The sequence below is a fragment of the Anser anser genome (genome assembly GCF_964211835.1).
Source record: "Anser anser genome assembly, chromosome: 3".
Taxonomy (NCBI): domain Eukaryota; kingdom Metazoa; phylum Chordata; class Aves; order Anseriformes; family Anatidae; genus Anser; species Anser anser.
Genome location: NC_139722.1, coordinates 36,301,778 through 36,322,352, shown reverse-complemented (window position 1 = coordinate 36,322,352; position 20,575 = coordinate 36,301,778). Strand labels below are relative to the sequence as shown.

Sequence of the window (20,575 nt, the reverse complement as noted above, 5' to 3'; positions counted from 1 at the left end):
TGAATATTGCACAGGGATTTAATGAATCATGACCGGGAGTTCGTGGTTTCCCTGGGAGGTAAGGGGCCTCTCTCAGACACGGATGTGTGCACCTAGAACTGAAGGGAACGACTGGAAAACACTGCCCAAACTCCCCACAGGATCCATCCTTTATTCCCACAGCATTTATCAACTCACCCAAGTACAAACACAGAAGACAAGAAGTCACACTTTTTTTTCTTCTCCCTTCCTGCTGATCCCCTGGGGAGGACCTAGACCCTAACTCCGCAGGTGCCCTGCAGGCCACAGCTCCTGCTAAGCCGCCAGGGACTGAAGCTGCTCAGCACCATACAGAGCCAGGCTCAGCCTCCGAGGTGCCTGGCTCTGAGGTGCTTTCATCTGCTGACGAACCGGGCTGGCACCAGAGGGAGCTGCAGCAAGGAGAAAGACCTGGATTTTGTCACCATTTCCTGTGGCACAAACAACACTGCCCGAATGTCTTCTCTGAGTAACATTTTTTATTCGATGAACACGGCTTGAACACATAATTTAAGACTCCACGCGTACACAGTCTGGGATGCAGCGTGCTCCCTCCCCCGCCGCGATACGAAACATTGAGGCTGGGGAGGGGAACACCAGGTCTGCATCTGCCGCGTCACGGGGACGTCAGGAATGGTTGGGAGAAGCTTTGAGCACAGGTCTGCGCAGGACGGGACGAAGCACGTTAGGAAGAGGCAAAGAAGGGAGTGCGCTGGATCTGCCCGGGCTGAAGGGATGCTCCCGGGAAGCTGTTCTCTGTTTCCCCTCCCAAATCCCTTAGGGAGCAAAGGCCAGGCCGTGCTGCGGGGGGAGCGGTGTGATTTCATGTAAGATGCCACAAGCCAAAGGGCCGGTGTGAGGTGTGAGGACCGCTGCTGAGGGTGCTGCAAACGAGACACTTAACCCTGTGTCTGCCACTCCTGCTCACCGCACAGGGCGGGTACCCGGGGGTCCCTCCTCCTCGCGCCGTGCACGTGAGGATCCAGTGAAACCGGTGGACAAGTCCCCTAAGTCTGACGGGATTTGGCACTAGCTGGTGAAGACCCCGCTCTTACACTGCTGTGAAGCAGTTCTCGTGCCTCAAATCTCAGGCTCCTACTTCGGAAGCACGGTAGTCCAAGAATAACTGGACTCCCTGAATAAACGGCCTGACTGGGGGCAGGGGCAGGGAGGGATGACCAAGAAATCTGCTGAGAGCTTGGCAACTCCATTTCAGTGATGGCACTTGGGCCGCTCAACACCTGAATAAGATGGCTATTTTAAAGCATAAAGATGGATTTAGGGGCTTTTTACTCCATGTCCACTTCCTTGGAAGGTTTGATTATAAACAGTCAATAAAATAATAAAAGAGAGAAAGCCATACTAAGAAAAATCAAGAGTTTAGAAGACTCAGCAAAAACTGTTTCTGCCCTACAAAGCGCGTGTCTTTTGACTCACCAACATCAGTTTACTGCATTATTAAAAAAAATAGTAATAATAGAAACTACCTCTTTCTGAGTTCAAAGTCAAGCACATCTGAGAAGATCCTGCGCTACTCCTGCGCCAGTCCTCCTTCTGGCAAGGCACTATCCAGTGGTGTGTGGCACCAACAAGAACATCTCTGTCAAAGCCACTGGTACAGTGAGCGCGTGGGCGCACATAAGCCCAGGCAGCAACTTTAGCTAGGTACAAAGATTAAAATTTAATTCACACTGCTCTCCCTTCTAAAGAGCGGGGTATGTACAAATCTTAACTAAAAATTGGGATCATTTGGTTCTCAAGCACACCTTTATACCAAGTATTTTACACAACGTTAGGAATATGCTATTTCTTTCAATAAATGGCTCGTTTCCACAGAACTTTTCTGTTACCCGAACATTTCATTATTACAAAACTGGTTAAAAAATTCCAGATCATCTTGTGTAACAAACTAGAACTCTGCTTGGTTTCATTACAAAAATAAGGCTGTTCCACAACAGACACAATTCACGCTCAAGCAACATGTAGACTCTTTTTTTTAAGCTAGCCACGTACAATTCAAAAGCAAACACTCCATCGGACTTCCACTGCCGATCCATGCGAGCAAGCAGGATGTGCTTGGAGCTAGTGCTGTCCTCCGCACGGCCAATGTCACCCACATGCATGCTCTGAAACACGTCACTGTTGCCCAACAGCTGCAGCAGAACTTGCTCTCCACTGAACTGGAGACTTCAATTTTACGACTATCAAGATTCAAGAGGAGTTTTGTGAAACTAATTTCATCCCTGGAGAAATCAGTGTGATTTTGCCTTCCGCATCAGTAAGCCTGGGATTCCACCCAGGATTACTCCAGCGGATACACTTACCCACTTATGTGAGTTTTTCGAAACTGGGACTTCAGGCAGTTTTCTAAGTTTACAACGTTATCAAGTACATGATAAATCCAGGATGGCTTCTCTGTAATTAACTGCATAATCATGTAAATTTGTATCTGTATTCTTTTTCAAAGTTAAATATTTTTCTTTAACTTTTTTTTTAGGAATATTATATATAACCTGTTAATGTACAGCTCCACCTCCTGTCACATTCCCTTCCTAGAGTGAGGTTCAAGTCTCATCAAAGTATGGGAATGGTGACAAGAATATCACAATAACTTACTACATACAACATACTTCCTAAAAATGCATATACATATACTTGTATACACATACATACACACATATATATGCACATTATCAACTCCCATTAAGGAGTCCTCTAGAGAAGGTGCTCTAACGAAGATTTTGACTAGTAAATGCAACCATGGACTTGAAATCTGTGCGTGCTCTTGCTCCATCTAGTTCCTTTAACTGAGCTGAGGAGGCACCAGAGGATCTGAAGGGAAATTGATCGGTGGATGGACATCTTTTAAAACTTAACATCTCCTTTTTCAAAGCTTTCTTGCCTTTATACTAAAGGGAAAATTCATATAGGTATTCCCTTTATACTAAAGAAAAAAGTCAACTAAGCAGCTTGTAGCTGAGACAACACCAACAGGAAGGTAACCTGTTCTTTACCCCAGAAACTAGTAGTCATGAACACTGCTCATGTCATACCTCTTAGTCTTGAGTCAGCTCTTGTCCAAAATCTGAGAGGCAACAGCTCACCTGTTGTTCAGCATCTTTGGCAGGGACTTGGATGGTGACCTAGCATGTACCCTCAGCAAATCTGCGAACAAGGCTGAACTTGGGAGAGTGGTTGATAACAGCTGACAAAGCTTCAGTCCAGAGGATCTCAATAGCCATGAAGGCTGGGACAACAGAAACCTCATGAAGTTTGAAAAGGGCAAGTGCAAAGCTCTGTCCTTGGGGGTGGTGAGGCATCAGTAAAGGTTGGGAAGTGACTGACAGAGTAATACCCTTGCTGAAAGGGACTGGGGTTTTGGTGAAAGCCAGGCTGGTCATAAACCAGCAGTGCACTTGCTTCAAAGAGGGGGAAAATGCAGTGGACTATCTCAAGACAAGTGTGGCCTGCAGGCTGAGCAAAGTTGTTATCCCCCTCTACTCAGATGAGGCCACATCCAAAATACTGCGCCCACTTTGGGGACCTTTCTCCAGTTCAAGAGGGATGTGAGGAAACTGGAGAGAGTAGCCCTCTACCACACCAAAGCAGCCAGGTTCCTAAAGCAGAACCTACAAACAGAACTTAATGAAGCTATTCTTGTTTAGTCTGGCACAAGAAGGCTAAGAGGTGATCTAATAATACCCTACAACTATCTTGAGGGCACAAAAAGGATGGTGCCAAACTCTTCCTGTGAGTGACAGAAAATATAGGAAAGGCAACGGCCACAAATTACAACCTGGGAGTGCATGCTTGACACTAGGAGAGTACTGCAGCATCAGCACAGGTTACAAGATCTCCACCTCTGGATGTTTCTAACGCACTGCTAAACAACCTCACAACTGACCTCAGCTAGTGTTGGTGTCAGCCCTGTTTTTGACAAGGCTGGACCAGATGATCTCCAGTTGTCCTTTCCAACTAACCTGACTAGGATGCCACGGTTACTCATTTTAATAGAACATGTGATTTGTTACACAGACAGGGCTGCTTTCTGACACTTTTTACAAGCAGCTGGGCTTCCTTCAAGCCACAGTCAGAGGCTTGGCATTGCAAAGAAGCTTTCCCACATAATTGGTTGTCCTTCTGACTTTCTTGTGTCTAATGGTGGAGCTGTGTTTTATTAAAAATTGACTCAAAGTTTTGGCAAAAATTCATTTTAAGACAGTCCAATTACAAAGTTCCAATTTTGGGCGTTAAGTCCTTCTCAGTAAAGAAATACCAATGTAATCTTTAGCTATAAGACCTCTTCTGACCTACCAAGTATAAGTCCACCAAGTGTTTTCACCTGCCTTTCACCTTCATTTGGAAAAGGAACCATGTCAAAATATTTCACTTTGGCACCCCCTCCACAATAACAACTGTTTTCAAACAACCAGTTGGAATGTGCATCATGAGGCAAATCAAGGTTTCATGAAAAAGGTTAGCAACCCGTGTTTCTTACAATAAACATGATCTAGCATAAACATAACAATAAATAAATGTATAGCAAAAATACGGCAGTTATTGGCTTGGACTGAGATCTTAAGATCAACAGTTTTTTCCCTCTGAATGATAGCTAGCACAAAAATTCTAATAATCACCAGCACTTTAACTGTCATGACGAGCTAACTTCAACAACAGTAGCTGGAAGGATTAAAAAAGGTAAGGAACCTGACTGTGAGTATACCGATGAATGACAGAGCCCCACACTTCCACTTCGTATCTTTAAACATGTGTCTATTAGAATATCAGTGCCAGCTGCAAAAGCAATCCAAAGACAAAAGTGAAACACCAACAATGAATATTTTAAAAAGGAAGATCAGTAGCCCAGACTTAATCCTATTCCATATACATGTTATTAACTCCATATTGTTGGAGAGCACCGTCTCATGGCAAGCAGACTACTACTAAGGATGCGTGTTTGCTCTATCACAGTGATCCATAAGTGAAGCTGTTGTGTGCTGAAGAACAGGGTCATTCATCCAGAAGATGCGGTTGTTGATAGTTCAGATAGGTTTTTTAGGGTTACGACTCCTATTTAAAAGAAAAATAAGAATAAATAAAAAAAGATCATTAATGCTATGAATACATTTTCATCTTCTGCATCTGTGACTTTCACACATTCACATAGCAGCTAAGGACACATCCCTCTGCAAGAGTACCAGACTGGTGCAGCAACATGGCCAAGTTTGTACAGACAACCCTCCAGGACTACAGCAGATTCTTTCCAAGGAACACAGATGCACAGAAGTTGCTACTTCTGACTGCAGCAGAACAGCACCTTTTTCTTAGGACTAATTGTTCAAGCACCAAAGCAAGGCAGACTGCAAAAATAACCTGTTTTTGTGGTTCCCTGCTGACTTTCCTTCCTACTCCTCTTCCCCAGGGGATCCAGAAATAAATGAATTGCTGGCAGAAGTAACTCTCTAGATAGCCAAGAACTACCATCTAGGCCTGAAACAGCACTGCTACCCAACATAGCTATACCTACAGTAGCAAAGGGAAAAAAATAATCTCCTACGTGTCTGATCTACTGCCCAAAGGGGCACCATACAGCCTCTTGAACAAGTGTCCAGGATCATTCAGGCTTCCATACGGCAATAAAAGCTCATCTATTTCACTGTCCTCGCAGAAAGATGTTAACTGGCTTAATTTCAAATTCTTTTCTGATTTGCATATATGTATTCTTTAAAATTTAATTCTTATCCAAAAAGTTGCTGCAACTCCTGTCTGCTCCATCATTTCAGCATTTAAAAAAATAATACTGCATAATGAACAAATGCTGTCCTGGTTGGGCCACTAAACCAGGCTGGTCCAGCATGATCGTATTTTGGTGACACAAACTCTGGATATTCCAGTGATTGAGACCCTAGCTCTGTCCTGTTAAGTATGTCAGTTGCTTTCAATTTACTATAATGTGCAGCAAAATGTACTCATTAAACATTATTTACCTGCAGTCTCAACTTACCTCATGTATATGCTTAGTGTCACTTTGCTTTACAAAATGCTTTACGTTGCAATTGTTTCAGTTACCTCATTAACATGATATTGATATGTACGGACAGGTATAGTGCATAGCTGGTCACAGTGAGTTCATTCAGTTCAAGGACAGCTCAGTCTCAATATTTCAAGAATCCCATGAAAAGCCTGCCATATGACACTGACCTTTGATGCTAAATTAGGTTTCAGTCCAAGAAAGGAGAAGACAGTGTTGCTCTCCTTTGATTCAAAAAAGCCATCATAATCCTAGAGGGGAAAAAAAAAAAGATGAGAACATTTGTATTCAGGTTTTCCTGCTTGATCTTCCCACACCATGTGTCAGAGTAAAGGGTGATATGCAATAATGCTCAGGAAAATACTGGTACTTACCTGCATTGTCCTATGCAAACCTAACAGCTATTCTAAAAGGTAGTAATATCAGCAACTCTGATGGCAAAGTAAAACATGTAGATGCTTTAATTAAAACACCTTTCACTACTTTATTTGACAGAAAAATATAAACATGGATTTGCATGAACAAGAAATCTATTGTGGGAATATTTTAAAGGTAGTTAAGTGCCAAACAATGCAAGTAAGTTTCCAATGACGTTTTCAACTTGCATTTTAGCACACAAAATACTTACTAACATGGAAACCTCTAAGGAGAAATTCTAAGGCAACTGAACTCCATAGTTCTCCTGTGGTGGAACAGAAGACTTCATTACTACTCTATCCTTTGAAATCAGCAAGCATATCTCAGCCTTGGACAACCACATACTTAAATATAAAATATTACCATAAGGAATCTTGTTTTATAGATTTTTTTTTTTAAAAAAAGCTTTATTATCACAATTGTCCCCTTTGTGTTTTAACTGCTTAAGAACAGGTTTTGATCTCAAAGTGTTACTACTACTTTTATCAATTTGTTTATTGCACTGGACACTTGCTACTCTTCTATCACCAGATGAGCTGACAGTTTTCGGTTTTGAAGGTGAAACGATGAAAACAGAGCACTGTTTAGCAAATGGATTTGGCACACAGTGAGAAGCCAGGAAGTTACGGATTCTCTTAGTGGTTTGGTAAATATTTCCTCTATGACCACCAGCAAACAATAAAGCACCCAGCTCAGATTCCTTTTCTCCTCCACATAACCATAAAGTGGAAATATTAATCCCTATTTAACCACTTCTGACATGTAAAATACTCTGTAAATGTCGGGAAATTTCAGGTGTGTTCACCATTACATAGCAATTATCCCTAAACATCTAAGATTAGTAGTTATGCTTAACTTAAAAGCATTCAACAAGAGATAATTCTTTAAATACGGACTATGCACATACATGCTTTCAATACAGAACAGTAACAGGTAGTCCCTGTGCCTCCACATACCTTCCACCTGCGTAACAGTTGTTCACAATGCCCCTGACCCCTAAAGTCAGCACTTCTTTGGCTCTTATCCTCTGATCTTGTTGCTTTTTGAGAGCTCATTTCTCATTGTTAAAGTTTAAGGTGCCTTCCCTGAAATTGGATCTCAATTTTCCCCTAGTAGCAACTGCTTTGCCTGCTTGTCTCCTTCCACTTCTGCTTTTGAAAGGAAAGTGTGTGCTTGCAGATAGAGACTTTACCTCCCTCTGTTCTCTATTTTTCCTTCCACCAACCTAAAATAAAAGATCATTCAGACAGAAAATACACAGTCACCATTGCAACTCCCACAAGATCCATTATCATCCCGCAGATGCACAGAATTTCTCTCAAAACCTTTATGGTGCACTAGCCAAAGCCACTTTCCTAGCACTTCCACACTGGCGTACTGCTCCACCGGTGTGAACGCCACTGTCCCAGCAAAGTGTCACTTTGCAGCTGCAGTCAGTCAAGTACCTTGAGCCTAGAAAAAGCCATACTTCGTGCTACGTGCTTTCCCAGTCCAAAGTCTATATGAAAGCCATCTGCTCTCAAAGATGCAGAGAGGTCAGCAGAAGCCCGTGGTGTTCATAAGGCCTCAGATGTATTAGCTGACATAACCAGAAGGAGCAAACCTTAAGATGACTTTTTGCCATTGCCTTCTTAAAAGATGGCATGTTGCTTTGCTATACCCGGGTGGCAGGCCAGTATTCCAAGACTTCGTCTACTGCGCCCTTCAATATAGGCTGAGAGAGAGCACATGCACTTCTTCTGTCTGTTTTTCAGTTCCATGTTTTTTTCCAAGCGTGATGCCTAATTTCCAGTGAACACCACCTACTCACTTTGCTTTACAGGAAGAGTTAAGTTTATTTGCTTTCACTGCCAGGGGAATGAAGCATTTGTAGGAATAAAGCCGCTCTGGAGCAAAGGAAGGTAGAATCTCCTGCAATGATCAGCTGCATGGACAGGAAAACAGGCTTTGCAGACAGATGCCGCTTATCATCTGAGCACAGAACTATCACTATTTCATTTTAAAATGCCAACATGTAAAGATATTAGACACAGTTTTAAGCTCCCTCTTTGTTAATTTTAGGTGTGGTCCATTCTGCCTAGCTTTGAAATTAAACATACAATTAAACAGAGGAAACAGACATATTTACATCAATTAAAATCATTAAAGGTGATGAACTGATGCTAATTTCTAATTTAACATAAATTCACATATAAACTGAACATAATTAACATAAATTAATTGCCGCAAAGTAAATCCAAATAAAACAGGCAGGCCATAGCAAAAACTGAACTAGTACTGGAAGCAACCCAAACAATGTCATGGGGCTGAAAAGAGAACTACGTGCTCATTAAATACCTAAATGAGTAATAAATTCAGCAATGATGCAGTAGTAAATGAGTAGTAAATTCAGCAATACTGAAGCTCTGCCACAAGGTGTTCAATTAAGCCCTTGATCTCTAAGAACAAGACCTGAAAACTGCACGGCTGCTGTTAAATCTGAGGAAGATGCAGCCTGGCTTTGCTACAGCAGACGAAAAGCCATGAGGGACATGAGCTAGATAAGCAACCACATGTGAAGACAGCGCCTGATCTGAGAAATAACCTTGTTTTTCTCCACTGGGTTCATCTACAGGTGCGTCACACTATTGTGCAGCTGAAGGTAGGGCAGCACTGGACAAGTACAACCCACAGAAGACAGAGAAGAACCCTTTTAGTATCAGGGCAGGTTCAAATTGGTTTAAGCTGCTCATTACAACCCAGCAAACCATAAGCAGCCACCCAGGCAGCTATTGCAAGTATTTCTGCAGCAGCATGGCTCAAGACAGACATCATTTTCAATGCCCACCAAGAGCACCCTTTCCTCTGAAGAACACACGCAGTTCTCCTGAATCCCCTGTGACCTGTTTGTCCCAGCAGTGTCCGAGAGAAGACTCTGCTCGGGTGAGCCATCACCTCACATCACCGTTCTCGAGCTCTGTTTTGTTTCTTAATTAAGAAAAACAGGATAGGGACTCACAACTGGAAAATGGCATGCTAAGAAGCAGAGCTGCATTTCTTGCTCTGACAATGGCTTTGTGACTCTGCACCAGTATCTGTGAACACGTGCTTACCTTAACCTCCGTAAAGTAATCATTAAAAGCTTTCTGCAAGTGCTAGTTATATCAACTTTTACTTCCAGAAGTGCTCATAGTTTTTTTTTCCACATTTTTGCAGACAGGATCAAAGCTGGATTAACTTACTGAAAGAAACCTGAAGGTTAAACAATGAGCTTAACTAAGAGCATGATGGAAAGAGCACAAACCCCAAGCTATTCAGTCATTCCGAAATTCTAACAACCAGAAGAGATGATCAGCTAGAAGAAACTTCCCCCATGCTTTGAAATATCTGCATTACAAAACATACTAAAATGCTATTGACACTGTCATGCTTTAATGCGGGGTGGAGAGAAGCATCTTACTTTTAAATAAAGCAGCAGTAAAATTGCAAATCGAGTTTTCCTGTTAATCGCTGCAATGAAAACATATGATCCCAAAATATTCAAATATGAAAAAAAAAAAATTAAAATGTATAATAGCCCTATAAAATTTGAGGAAAATATACTTTAGTACGGTAGTTTCTTAAGAGATTTTTGAGAAACATGGATCTCTGGTACCACAACCACAAGGACTCATCAATCTTCCTTTGGTGTGTGGTAGGAGTTGGGCACCACTGTCTTTCTGGGTAACACATGCAAGGTGCCCGATGTCCCAAACACATCCCACCTTTGGCCTTACCTTTATAAGCAGAGAAGGTCTTCACAGATCCGGGCCACGTGCAAAGACACTAACTCAATGGGTGGGGATATGAAAATCCTCATCTCACATAACAAACACCCTACTGCTGACAGAGTGCAGGGGCTGAGGAAGGCAAATGGTGCTGTGCTCAGAGGAAGCTGGGAGCTTCATACACAGGCAGGACCCCAGCCCACTTGCAAGCCAAGAGCTTCCCCTTGAAAAATCTCCACGGGGCACTGCCTCGCGCAGAGGAAGGCCACCACCAACCCCTGCTTATGGCAAGGCAGCGGTCCCCTGGTTCTGCACCAGGTTTCGCTGCCAGCAGCGAGTTACTGCAGTCCCCTTGCCACGGCACCAAGCAGCTCTACCAAGCCCGCAGGCGCTGGGGATTCGCTGGGCCCAGCAGAGCAGCGCCGTCTCGCCCCTGGAGGCGTTGAGAAAGCAGCTGTTAGCCTAAAAATACACGAGTGTGGCAAATTGCCACCCACTGCACCACTTCAAAAGGCAATCCTGCGCACAAACATCATTTTGACCGTGTCGCTTTAAATTATGATCCCTGGTGCCTTCCAGAGCTGCTAATTACACATTATTAACATATAAAATCCTGGCAAACTCGGTAGCTGATTAAGGCTAATAAAACAAAGGGGACAGTGGACATGAATCATCAGTGACGCAGGGATGCTCAATCCCTCTGGAGAAGTTGAAAAGCCACAAAAAAAAAATACAGGTGATAAATCACAAAGATGAAGGTATGAAAGGTTACAGAGAATGATAAATGCCAGTTAGGATAAAAAATACATCTCGGGATGGTTTGAGGGGACAGAGAAGCGACAGAACTATAAATAAGGTGAGTAAAAAGCTATTTCTAATTAGAAAATGCTTCTTAACAGGATACCAACCACCTGACTGCTTTAGACCTGGCTCCTCACCCTTAAAGGCAGCAGCAGCAGCTTGATCACCACGCTGTCTGAGCAAGACACAGCCCCTGTTTTACCAGCAGAATGGTTACAGCATGAAAGGTGCTGTGAGAGCTGCTGGGGAACAGCTTAGCTGACCTAAGGAGCTCTCATTTTATGGAAAATAAACACAGCTAACTACTGAAATTTTAACAGCTCACCTTCGGAGCCAAGCAAAATCTTGCTGGCCTTGCATAAAGCAACATAAAGTTCGTCTTTGCTTTCCCTGCTCCTGCTGAGTGGTTCTTAACCAGACCAGAGGCAGACCGTGGCTGAAAAGGTTTTCGGAAGCAAAGTCACCCCAGGTGGTAATGGGAGGAAGGCTGCAAAGCTCGCTGTGGCAGCAGGCCGGTCGGAGCTAGATGCAGAGCTCAGTGGGCTCATTGCAGAAGCGCACTAGGCACGCTAAATGTTTATGTGGCTTTACCAGAAGGCTGCGGTTCATGGAAGAGGAATGTAATAAGAATTATTAAATAAGCTGAAGTGATATACTTGCTTCAGAAAAATAGCTAGAGTCAGAGAGTACTCAATGGAAGTATTCTATATGCCTGACTTCTTTGTAGTCTGTTCTAGGCTCATGCTTATGGCCACTACCAGGACAGATCTGGGCTAGGTGGACCTTCAGCCTCACACAGTTACGGCTATGGGTGTTATCTTAAGTTGTATGTTAAACAAAGTTTTCTAACAATCAGCAAAGTCAAGTGATACTGTTCATTTCATTTTCTGGTAAAAGAAAAATGCATAGCAAGCCTCACACTTACATAGCTTTGTTTTCAAAATCTGAATCCTTGCAGTTTATCCTGAAAATGAAAGATGTGGTTGCTTTGCTCCTCTATACAACCAGATTAATCGAAAGCAGGAGAACTCTCTTAATATCTAGATCATGCAGAAATCCCAACAGCCATCCACTGCCCAAATGCTACAGTGAGGTAAGAGCAGCTGAGTCTTTGAGATGGTGGACATACATTCTGGGAGTCTGGATTTAATGCCTTATGACACAAATGCCTTATTCCATCCTGGCATTTACATGGGTTTTATGCCAATTTATCCAGTAGGAAGCTGCTGGTCCTTGGGAATCCTCCCTTCCTTCGAAATGCCACTTCCAAAGTAGCTCTCCTCCAGCAGCAAGTGCCAAGATGTTCACAAAGATCAACTTGGCTCCAGTGGTAGCAGGAGCTTGACTGCGATGTGGAGTCTTTAAGTGTGCTGTATGCCTAGTGCTGGCCGACCAGATCGCTGTAGTGATGTGGTTGCAGGCATCGCCATAAATAATTTGGCTCACCGTTTTGTTAAGCAGGTACACTGAGACTTTAGTAAATAAACACTGGCAGTGCTGGGAGAAACTATTTGCTGCACACCAAAGTTAAAACTGCCAGTACTGCAGACCAGCATAAATAATTGTTTGTGCTTCAAGGATAATAACAGAGTGATGACACTGGGTCAAAATAAACCATTAACACAAAGCAGATTTCATTTGCCAGTTAGCAATTATACAGATACTGCCTGCACATTGCTGCAACTCGGAGTAGGAGCACATTTTACCTGATGACATTTCAGACAGTGACTGTGAGTAAAATTCCTTCCAGGAAGTTTCTTTAAAAGAGCAGGCTGGCTTTGTTGGTGTTTGCTTTTAACTCGTAAGAAGAGAAAGAGTGAGCTTGTTAAACATCTCAGACAAATCCTCATTGTTTATCAGGTGCTTGCCACACAAAGAAGCAGAAAAACAAGCAACCTGCCCAAATGCAGCTCGACTGCTTTTTATATAGATTTTTAAAAAAAATGTACTAATTATCGTACAGCACTTAAAGAGAAATCTATTGCCATGCTTTTTTAATTTGTTTCTCTTCAGCAATCATTTTTAATGTATGATTACGATCTCTCCATTATTTTAAAAAGGGCAAGGTAATTGCTCTTACAAGAAATAATGGCGAACTCGTAATTTAAATGCACTGAACGAGCACTCTGCTGCTGCCTGAGTTAATGCTGGATGCCAATGAGAACGAGCTGTTAGCATCCTTCCTGAAAAGGGCAGTTGAGTTCTCTGGGACAGATGACATTCATTCACTGATCTGATTAGGATTACAATGGAAAGCCTTACTCAGCACAGCTCTCCTTGAAGAACGAGTACGTGTGCATGGGTGCGAGCCTGTTTTCAATATTACAGATACACAAAAATAAGAAGATCTCGTCTACACGACACATGACGGCCAAAACATAACACAGCTTTCCATTAGCTAACCTTCTGATAAGATCTCTGGACAGGATTTTTAAAGAGCTTAGGTAATTCATTCCACAAAGCAACCTGCTACTCTTCTCCTAAGGGCTAGATGATTATTTCCCCTCTGTCTTCTGCATTCCTTGCTTGAGAAACGGCTTCATCAGGAAGACAAACAGCTCTATGCCACTGTCCCCACGTCACTCGCATTCAGCCTAGGGTCTGTGGATGCGCAACTGCAAAAGGTGACCAAGAACGATTTCAACAAACAACTTAAACTGACCATATGAGGAAATTCTAGCTCTAATGGAAAAATTAATTTATCAAGAAAGTTTCAGCATAATCACTCATTAATCTAAATAGACAGTATATGATCCTTGAGGAATTCACACTAACTTGTTTCTAGTGAGATTATCCCTCTTCTAAAGGCGGAGTGGGACCACCAAAATGCTGAGTGAGTTGGGTAAGACGTCTGCACAGGTGCAGGGAACCAAATGTAGGCTTGCTGGATACCAGGTTAGCCTCACAACCGCCCTGGCTCCTAAAGACACTACAGCAGGCATGCTATAGATGAATTATGCCATAGTGCTTGAGGATCTAAAGAGACAGAGTTCAAGCTCTGTGTACCTGTACAAGAAGTAAGACAAACTCCCCAACAACAGTCCAGGACAGAAATTCTGGGATGGTTTCTAACCAAGTTTTCTTAGATTGTCTCTTTTCTTTTTTCCTCTAAATGAGTGGTTACTCCTAATGGGTAGTTACTGAATTGCTATTTTACACACATAAAAAAGGAAGAAAAAATATATAGGATTTTTTTTCAAGGATCTTTAAAAAAATAGCAGAAGAGACTAATACTTAACAGTGCAGAGAAATCAGTGCCACAGTAATTCCCTGTGCACTGAACAGTTTCTCAAGAACACTGCACCCCCTTCAGCAGAGTATTTGATTTCTTTCTTGTCTATAGACCTTCACTGATTTGATGGAGTTGATACCCATGTATTACATTTCAGGGAAGGACAACAAATATGTGTCCCTGTCTCTGCTGTTGTGCCCACCAGGCACTCTATCAGTGCTTACTTACCCTAACACTCTAAACCATCTGAGCAGCTTCCAAGAACACAAAAATAAAGAAAGAAGAGTTAGCCTGCTATGTAAATATTTTCCCTTCAGCTCAAACTCCCACCTTAATTTTGGTTGGCCTAAATTTCAGGCAACCTCATATCAGTGGCAGATTTTGTGCATATAAAACTGTCACTGTTTCAGTGTGCTAACTTGAGCTTCGTAAGGTTAAAATTAGAGTGCAGCTTCATGGGGAAGTGGAGATTTTCTATCTTCTGAAAAGATCCAGGATTCACTTCTAGCCTAAGAAGGCTGTGTGTTCACTTGTGGGGATATCAGAGAGAACAGAAGGGGGAGGTGTGAAGTACAGGCCTAATTTCAGACACCACTTTTCCAGCATTTCTTGCTTGCTGCTTTAAGAACTCTCCATGCCCAATATTGGGGCTATTTTACATCCTGTTTGGATACATGCATCTGTGGCTCCTCACCAACCATATGAAGAAGCTAGAGCTCTACCAGGGGGCTGCAATTTCTACTCTCATTTCTACTCCAAAGCCACATACCCAAAATTTAGGCATGTCAGTGCTTGGCATCATGCTACACTCCCTCTGTGAACCTAGCCCTAATGTGCCAGTCCACAGTGACCTCTCCATCTGTCTGGACTTTCCAGAGTCTGTATATATCTTCACTAAGCAAGATAATTACTTATCCCTTCTCTTTTTAGATAGTGTTTTTAACTTGCAGGACACTGACTAGTTAGTGTTATGGTGTATCCTATCAGCGATTGTTTAGAAAAAAATCTGAGCAACTCACAAGCTAACTAACTGATCTGATTGTGTAAGATAAATATGCAATGGAAGGTAGAACATTTAGATTTTTTTTCCTGTAACCTTGAAAGCAAAGGATTTAATAGCGTAAACTTAGAAAATGAACGACAGTCTTCATCTTCTCATTTTTGTTGGATCTGGCCGGGACTCAGTTCATTTTTTTCACAGAAACCCCTATGGTGCTGTGTTTTGGATCTGTGACTAAAACAGCCTTGATAACACACCAGTGTTTTGGCTATTGCCCAACAGTGCTTGCACAGCATCAAGGCCTTGTCTGTTTTTTATTCTGCTCCCCAGCATGACCTGCAGTGAGGCTGGGAGGAATTCAGCTGGCCAGAGGGATATTCCACACATGTAACATCATGCTCAGCAATAAATATGTGGGGGGCAGGGGGTTGTCTTCCAAGGTAGCCATTGCTCAGAGACATGCTGGAGATGTCTGCTTTTGGGATGTGGTAAAGGGACCACCTCGCATTACTTGGTCATTTTTCCCCCCCTTACCTTCACTTACTAAAATGTTTCTGCTGACCCACCTGTTGTTCTCACTTCTGCTCTTCCTATTCTCTTCCCTGTCCTGCTTGGTGGTATGGTGTGAACAATGAGCTGTGTGGTTCCTTAGGCACCGACAGCAATCTGTTTTGGCTCCTGAACAGGGACTTCAGAGGTTTCAAGACAGTGAAAGATTTGATAAGTGTGTGCCAGACTGAACTTACAGCTGTTTACCTGTTACTTGCTGCTGGTGGCCACAATGTTGACTTCTCTGTTCTGGATATTGATTTATTTGTTCCCTCACTTGCTCCATTGCTTGCTCCCTTTCTTTCTGTACCTCAAACACCAGGGGTTGTTAATGTTGCTGTGTGCTGTGTTATCATTTTGCTTTGCCTGGAAGAGCTATAATAAAAGTACTGGCCTTGAGCCTAATCTGGTATTTGGCCCCTGCACTGCTGCCATCCCAGTATTCTGCGAACCATTTTGTGGAGACAATCAGCAGTTAGTCCTTTCTGCTCTTCTCCAGGAGCCACTTTGTGGAGGAATGATGAAAGTCATCTTCTGCTTCCTCCCTTGTTGCGATGGCCCTCCAATTTCTTGAATAACCCTGGGTAACCATACTGCTTGTGTTTGTGCTGATTATGGCTCTTCATAAGGTTAACCAGCCAGCTGGGAATGTCACACAGGAATGTGCCGAGGCAACCAATTCCAGGGCAGCAAGGCGTGTGGGAGAATTTGAGCAGGTACTTAGAGCAGCTTTCACCTCTGATGGTCTGGGACTCCATGCCCAAACAGACATGGAATCCTGCTGAACGGGCAGACCGCGTGAAGGAAGGATGCCCTGATGCTACCAAAGAGACACATCTTCTAGCACTGTGTTGGAGCCTGACCTCTGCTTACCAAGCCACTGTCCAGACCCCTCAAAGAAGCAAGGTGATCTGTGGGTCTGAGGACACGCAAACAGACAAAGTGAGGGCCTGTCCTGGTTCCAGTTAGGACAGAGTTAAGTAGCTCATAGTAGCTGGTAGGGTGCTATGTTTTGGATTAGGATGAGAAGAGCGCTGATAACATGCTGATGTTTTAATTGTTGCAGAGCAGTGTTTACACCAGGCCAAGGACTTTTCGGCTTCTTGCTCTGTCCTGCCAGCGAGCAGGCTGGGGGTGCAGCAGGAGCTGGGAGGGGACAGACCCAGGACAGCTGACCCAAACTGGCCAAAGGGGTATTCCATACCATCTGGCGTCATGCTAAACAATATATAGGGGTGGCTGGCCGGGGTGGGGGGGCCGGCTGCTCGGGAATAGGCTGGGCATCGGTCAGCGGGTGGTGAGCAATTGCATTGTGCATCACTTGTTTTCTTACACATTATTATTGTTAATACTATTACCATTATCACTATTATTATTATTATTGTTATTATTATTTTCCTGTCTTAATAAACCGTCTTTATCTCAACTCACAGGCTTCACTTTCCCGTTTCTCTCCCCCCATCCCAGAGAGGGAGGGGGGAGGGTGAGCGAACGGCTGTGTGGTGTTTAGCTGCCAGCCGGGTTAAACCACAACAGGGCCTGTGGATATGCAGACACACAGACGCTGTAGCTAAATCAGAGATCTAATCCTCAACTTTAACAGTCACTCTTATAGTCAAGAAGAAACAATGGAAGGATAGGTTAGCTCAGTTAGCAAAGGACAAAACAGCTCCCAGGGAGCAGGAAGAAGACATCACAGACTGGCCAGAAGGCAGCGTTTTCAAAGCATCTACCCAGGGAGGCCAGAGGCCCCACTGTATGATAAATTAGCAAAAAACTAAAAACAGTATGTTCTGTTTACTGAAGGGTCCTGTCATACTGTGGGAAAGCATCAGAGGTGGAAAGCTGCTGTGTGGAGTCCCACACAACGCATTACCAAAACCATTAAAAGAAAAGGTGAATTGAGTAAGTCTGCAGAAGTAAAAGCTATGCAGAGATTACTGAAAGGGAAAAGTGCCCAGCACTCTATCTCCATACTGACTGTTGGCTAGTGGTAAAAGCCCTGAGGGGCTGCCTGTGCATTGGAAACAGACTAACTGGCAGTGCAGTGGCAGATCCATCTGGGATGCTGCACTGTGGCAAGACATTGGGTGGAGAACCTTGTTGTAAAAGTACGTCATGCAGACAATGGCATGCCCGAGAGCCGTGCCGTGCCGAGGGGAGTTAATGAGGATATATCGGATAAGTGGGGCAAAAGGTATGAAATAAGCAGTGGAGATTTTACTGGCTCTGGCTGGCACAGAGTTAACTTTCATTTATGGCACACACAGGGTGCTGTGTTTCGGATCTGTGACTAAAAGAGTCTTGATAACACACCAGTGTTTTGGCTGTTACCCAACAGCGCTTGCAGAGCATCAAAGTCTTGTTTCTCATTGTGCCCTGTTCTCACCCCCCACAATGAGTAGGGCTGGAGGTGGGCAAAGAGTTTGGAAGGGGGCACAGCTGAGAAAGCTGATCCAAACTGCCCAAAGAGATATTACATACCATATAACATCACGCTCAGCAATAAAAGCTGGGAGGGAATGTTCTTCTTTCAAGGTAGCTGTTGCTCAGAGACTGGGTTGGCACTGGTCTGCTTTTGGACACTGTGAGTGATTGCCTTTGCATCACCTGTTCTTTCTCCCCCCACCTTTCCTTCACCTACTAAACTCTCTTTATCTCAACTCACAATTTCTCTTGCTTTTTGCTCTTCGTATTCTCCCCCCAGTTCTGCTGGGTGAGGTAGGGGGGAAGGGGAGATGAGTGAGCAAGAAGCTGTGTGGGTGCTTAGCTGCTGGCAGGGGTCAATGCTCTGCCCTCCATTATTGTACACAAGGACTCCCGTGAAATTCATTTGAAAAATGATAGAGATGGACATTTAATGTAAGATTAAAATGTCAATTTACACTTTAGTAAAGGAGAGAATTAGAATCCTGCTGTCAAAAGGTCACATGGTACCTTCTGGTGGAAGAAAAAACAAAGACAAAAAAGGAAAGAAAAGATTTTTAAAGCAATCATCATAGGCTTCTGGATAGACACAAGCTGAGAAATTTATAGTAAATGAGTGGCAGCAAGCCAACAGAACAATGCAACTCTTCAGGTCAGTGTCTCAGTAGTATAAATAGAGGTGAAAATAGACTAGCCTTCCTAACAAGCACTTTTTTCTCCAAATTAGAATAATGCCAATGTCTTAAGGAAAGGGGTTAAAGCTTGGCACATAGCAGAATCGCCAAATGTCATCCTAAAATGACTAAAATTTGATGAGTGCCTTCTTCAGTTCCAAGACTCGGGATTATCTGTGATTTCATTACATGATGAAACTGCTTTAGAAAGAGCTACCCAAAGAAGTATAAACTATTACATGAAACAAAATGTTAACTGAAGGTCTCATATATAGCACATCATTCGATCCCTACATCACCCCTGATTCAGGATTCCTGAATCAAAAACCTTTAGATTGCTAGTCAAACAAAAATTTATTCAGAGATCAAAATATTATCTAGCTCCCACTGAGAAAAATGGCTCTACTTGTCCAGTTTTTGTACCCCTTTCCAATGTATCTCAATTTTACTTTTTCTTAAGCAAAATGTGTGAGTTCCCTCTGTGAACATGCAATAGGCACTGACATTTTCTAACTATTGCATAGCACTAGCTAAAGCAAGAAGTAACTGCAGCAATCTCAGATTTACACTACTGTAAATTAAATGAGGTTCGTGTGTCCGATTTGACTGAAATGTAGACTCTTCTCAAAGACTTACAAGGTTGCAGTAATGCCACTAAGATGAAACAACAGACTGTAAAGTCACAAAAGTATGTAAATTATCAGAGTGACATTGCTATGACATAACACTGGGTTATCAGTAAAGTGATTTGTGTTCTGTGTGCTCACAGCTCTTATCTAGTTTGTTCACATGAAATAAAAAATGGTTCTTGCTGAAAAACAATCCTTACTTTTTTCAAAATCCTATTAGCTAAGCTTGTTACCAAAAAACTGGGGACTGGATGTCAGAAGACTGAGAAAAGGAAAAGAAAGATTAACGATCATATCTGCAATTACATTAACTCAGGAAAATTTCAAGGTCTCGCTCACACTTCAAAACATGGAGTTTGTTAGTACCAGAAGGATCCCTCCTACTGTGGTACAAGAAACATTATTTTGTGAAAAAAAAAGGTCATCGTTTTGTGCCTTTTTTCCCCTTATATCTACTTATACATATTCAAATAGCCGACACCAAGCCTTTTTGGATAGTTACTGAAAACACTGAATACAAACTTCCCTCCAGTGCAGTTACATTCTGAAAATTCATTGTTTCAAATGGTGATGTCCTACCCAGAAAAATGAAGACAGAAGGAACTAAAAAAACCACACCCCAAGCATTAATGCTTTTACTAACACAGAAGAAACAATACGGCTGCAAGCATGACATGGAGGCAGGGCTCTTACATCACAATCTCAAGCATCTTTCTTGAAAGAGCATGAACAAAATAAAGAGTATACTTTGCTTTTGCTTGTCTAGCCCTCATACATTTAGGGAAACAGCAATAGATCTGACCAGTCTGTATTGTCACTAACAACATGTAAGCCAAAATAAGTACCTAGGTAGTTTCCTGGTAGCGTGCTGAGACTGTAGAACTGGCAGGCAAAGAAACAGACAGTGTTTGTTAATAGAGCAAATTGGATTAGAAATTGCCTGGACACAGATCAGGAACAATAAGCTACAATTTTCACTAACTCAATGAACAGAAATCTTGGTGGCTATTTTTTAGTTTAAGTTATTTAATAGGGATTTTTTTTTAAAATG

The 20,575-nt window shown here is 42.8% G+C and overlaps 1 protein-coding gene across 2 annotated transcripts in view; it reads right to left on the bottom strand.

Moving 5' to 3' along the window:
* Positions 1-483: 483 nt before the first annotated feature.
* Positions 484-20,575, bottom strand: part of SH3BGRL2 (SH3 domain binding glutamate rich protein like 2) — a 44,191-nt gene continuing 24,099 nt past the window's right edge. For both annotated transcript variants that reach the window (XM_083829566.1, XM_083829565.1), the window contains exons 3-4: positions 6,220-6,300; positions 484-5,088 (exon numbers count right to left, since the gene is read on the bottom strand). In XM_083829566.1, coding sequence (XP_083685692.1) covers positions 6,240-6,300 — 61 coding nt within the window. In that variant the 3' untranslated portion in view covers positions 484-5,088; positions 6,220-6,239. The remainder of the gene's footprint in view (positions 5,089-6,219; positions 6,301-20,575) is intronic.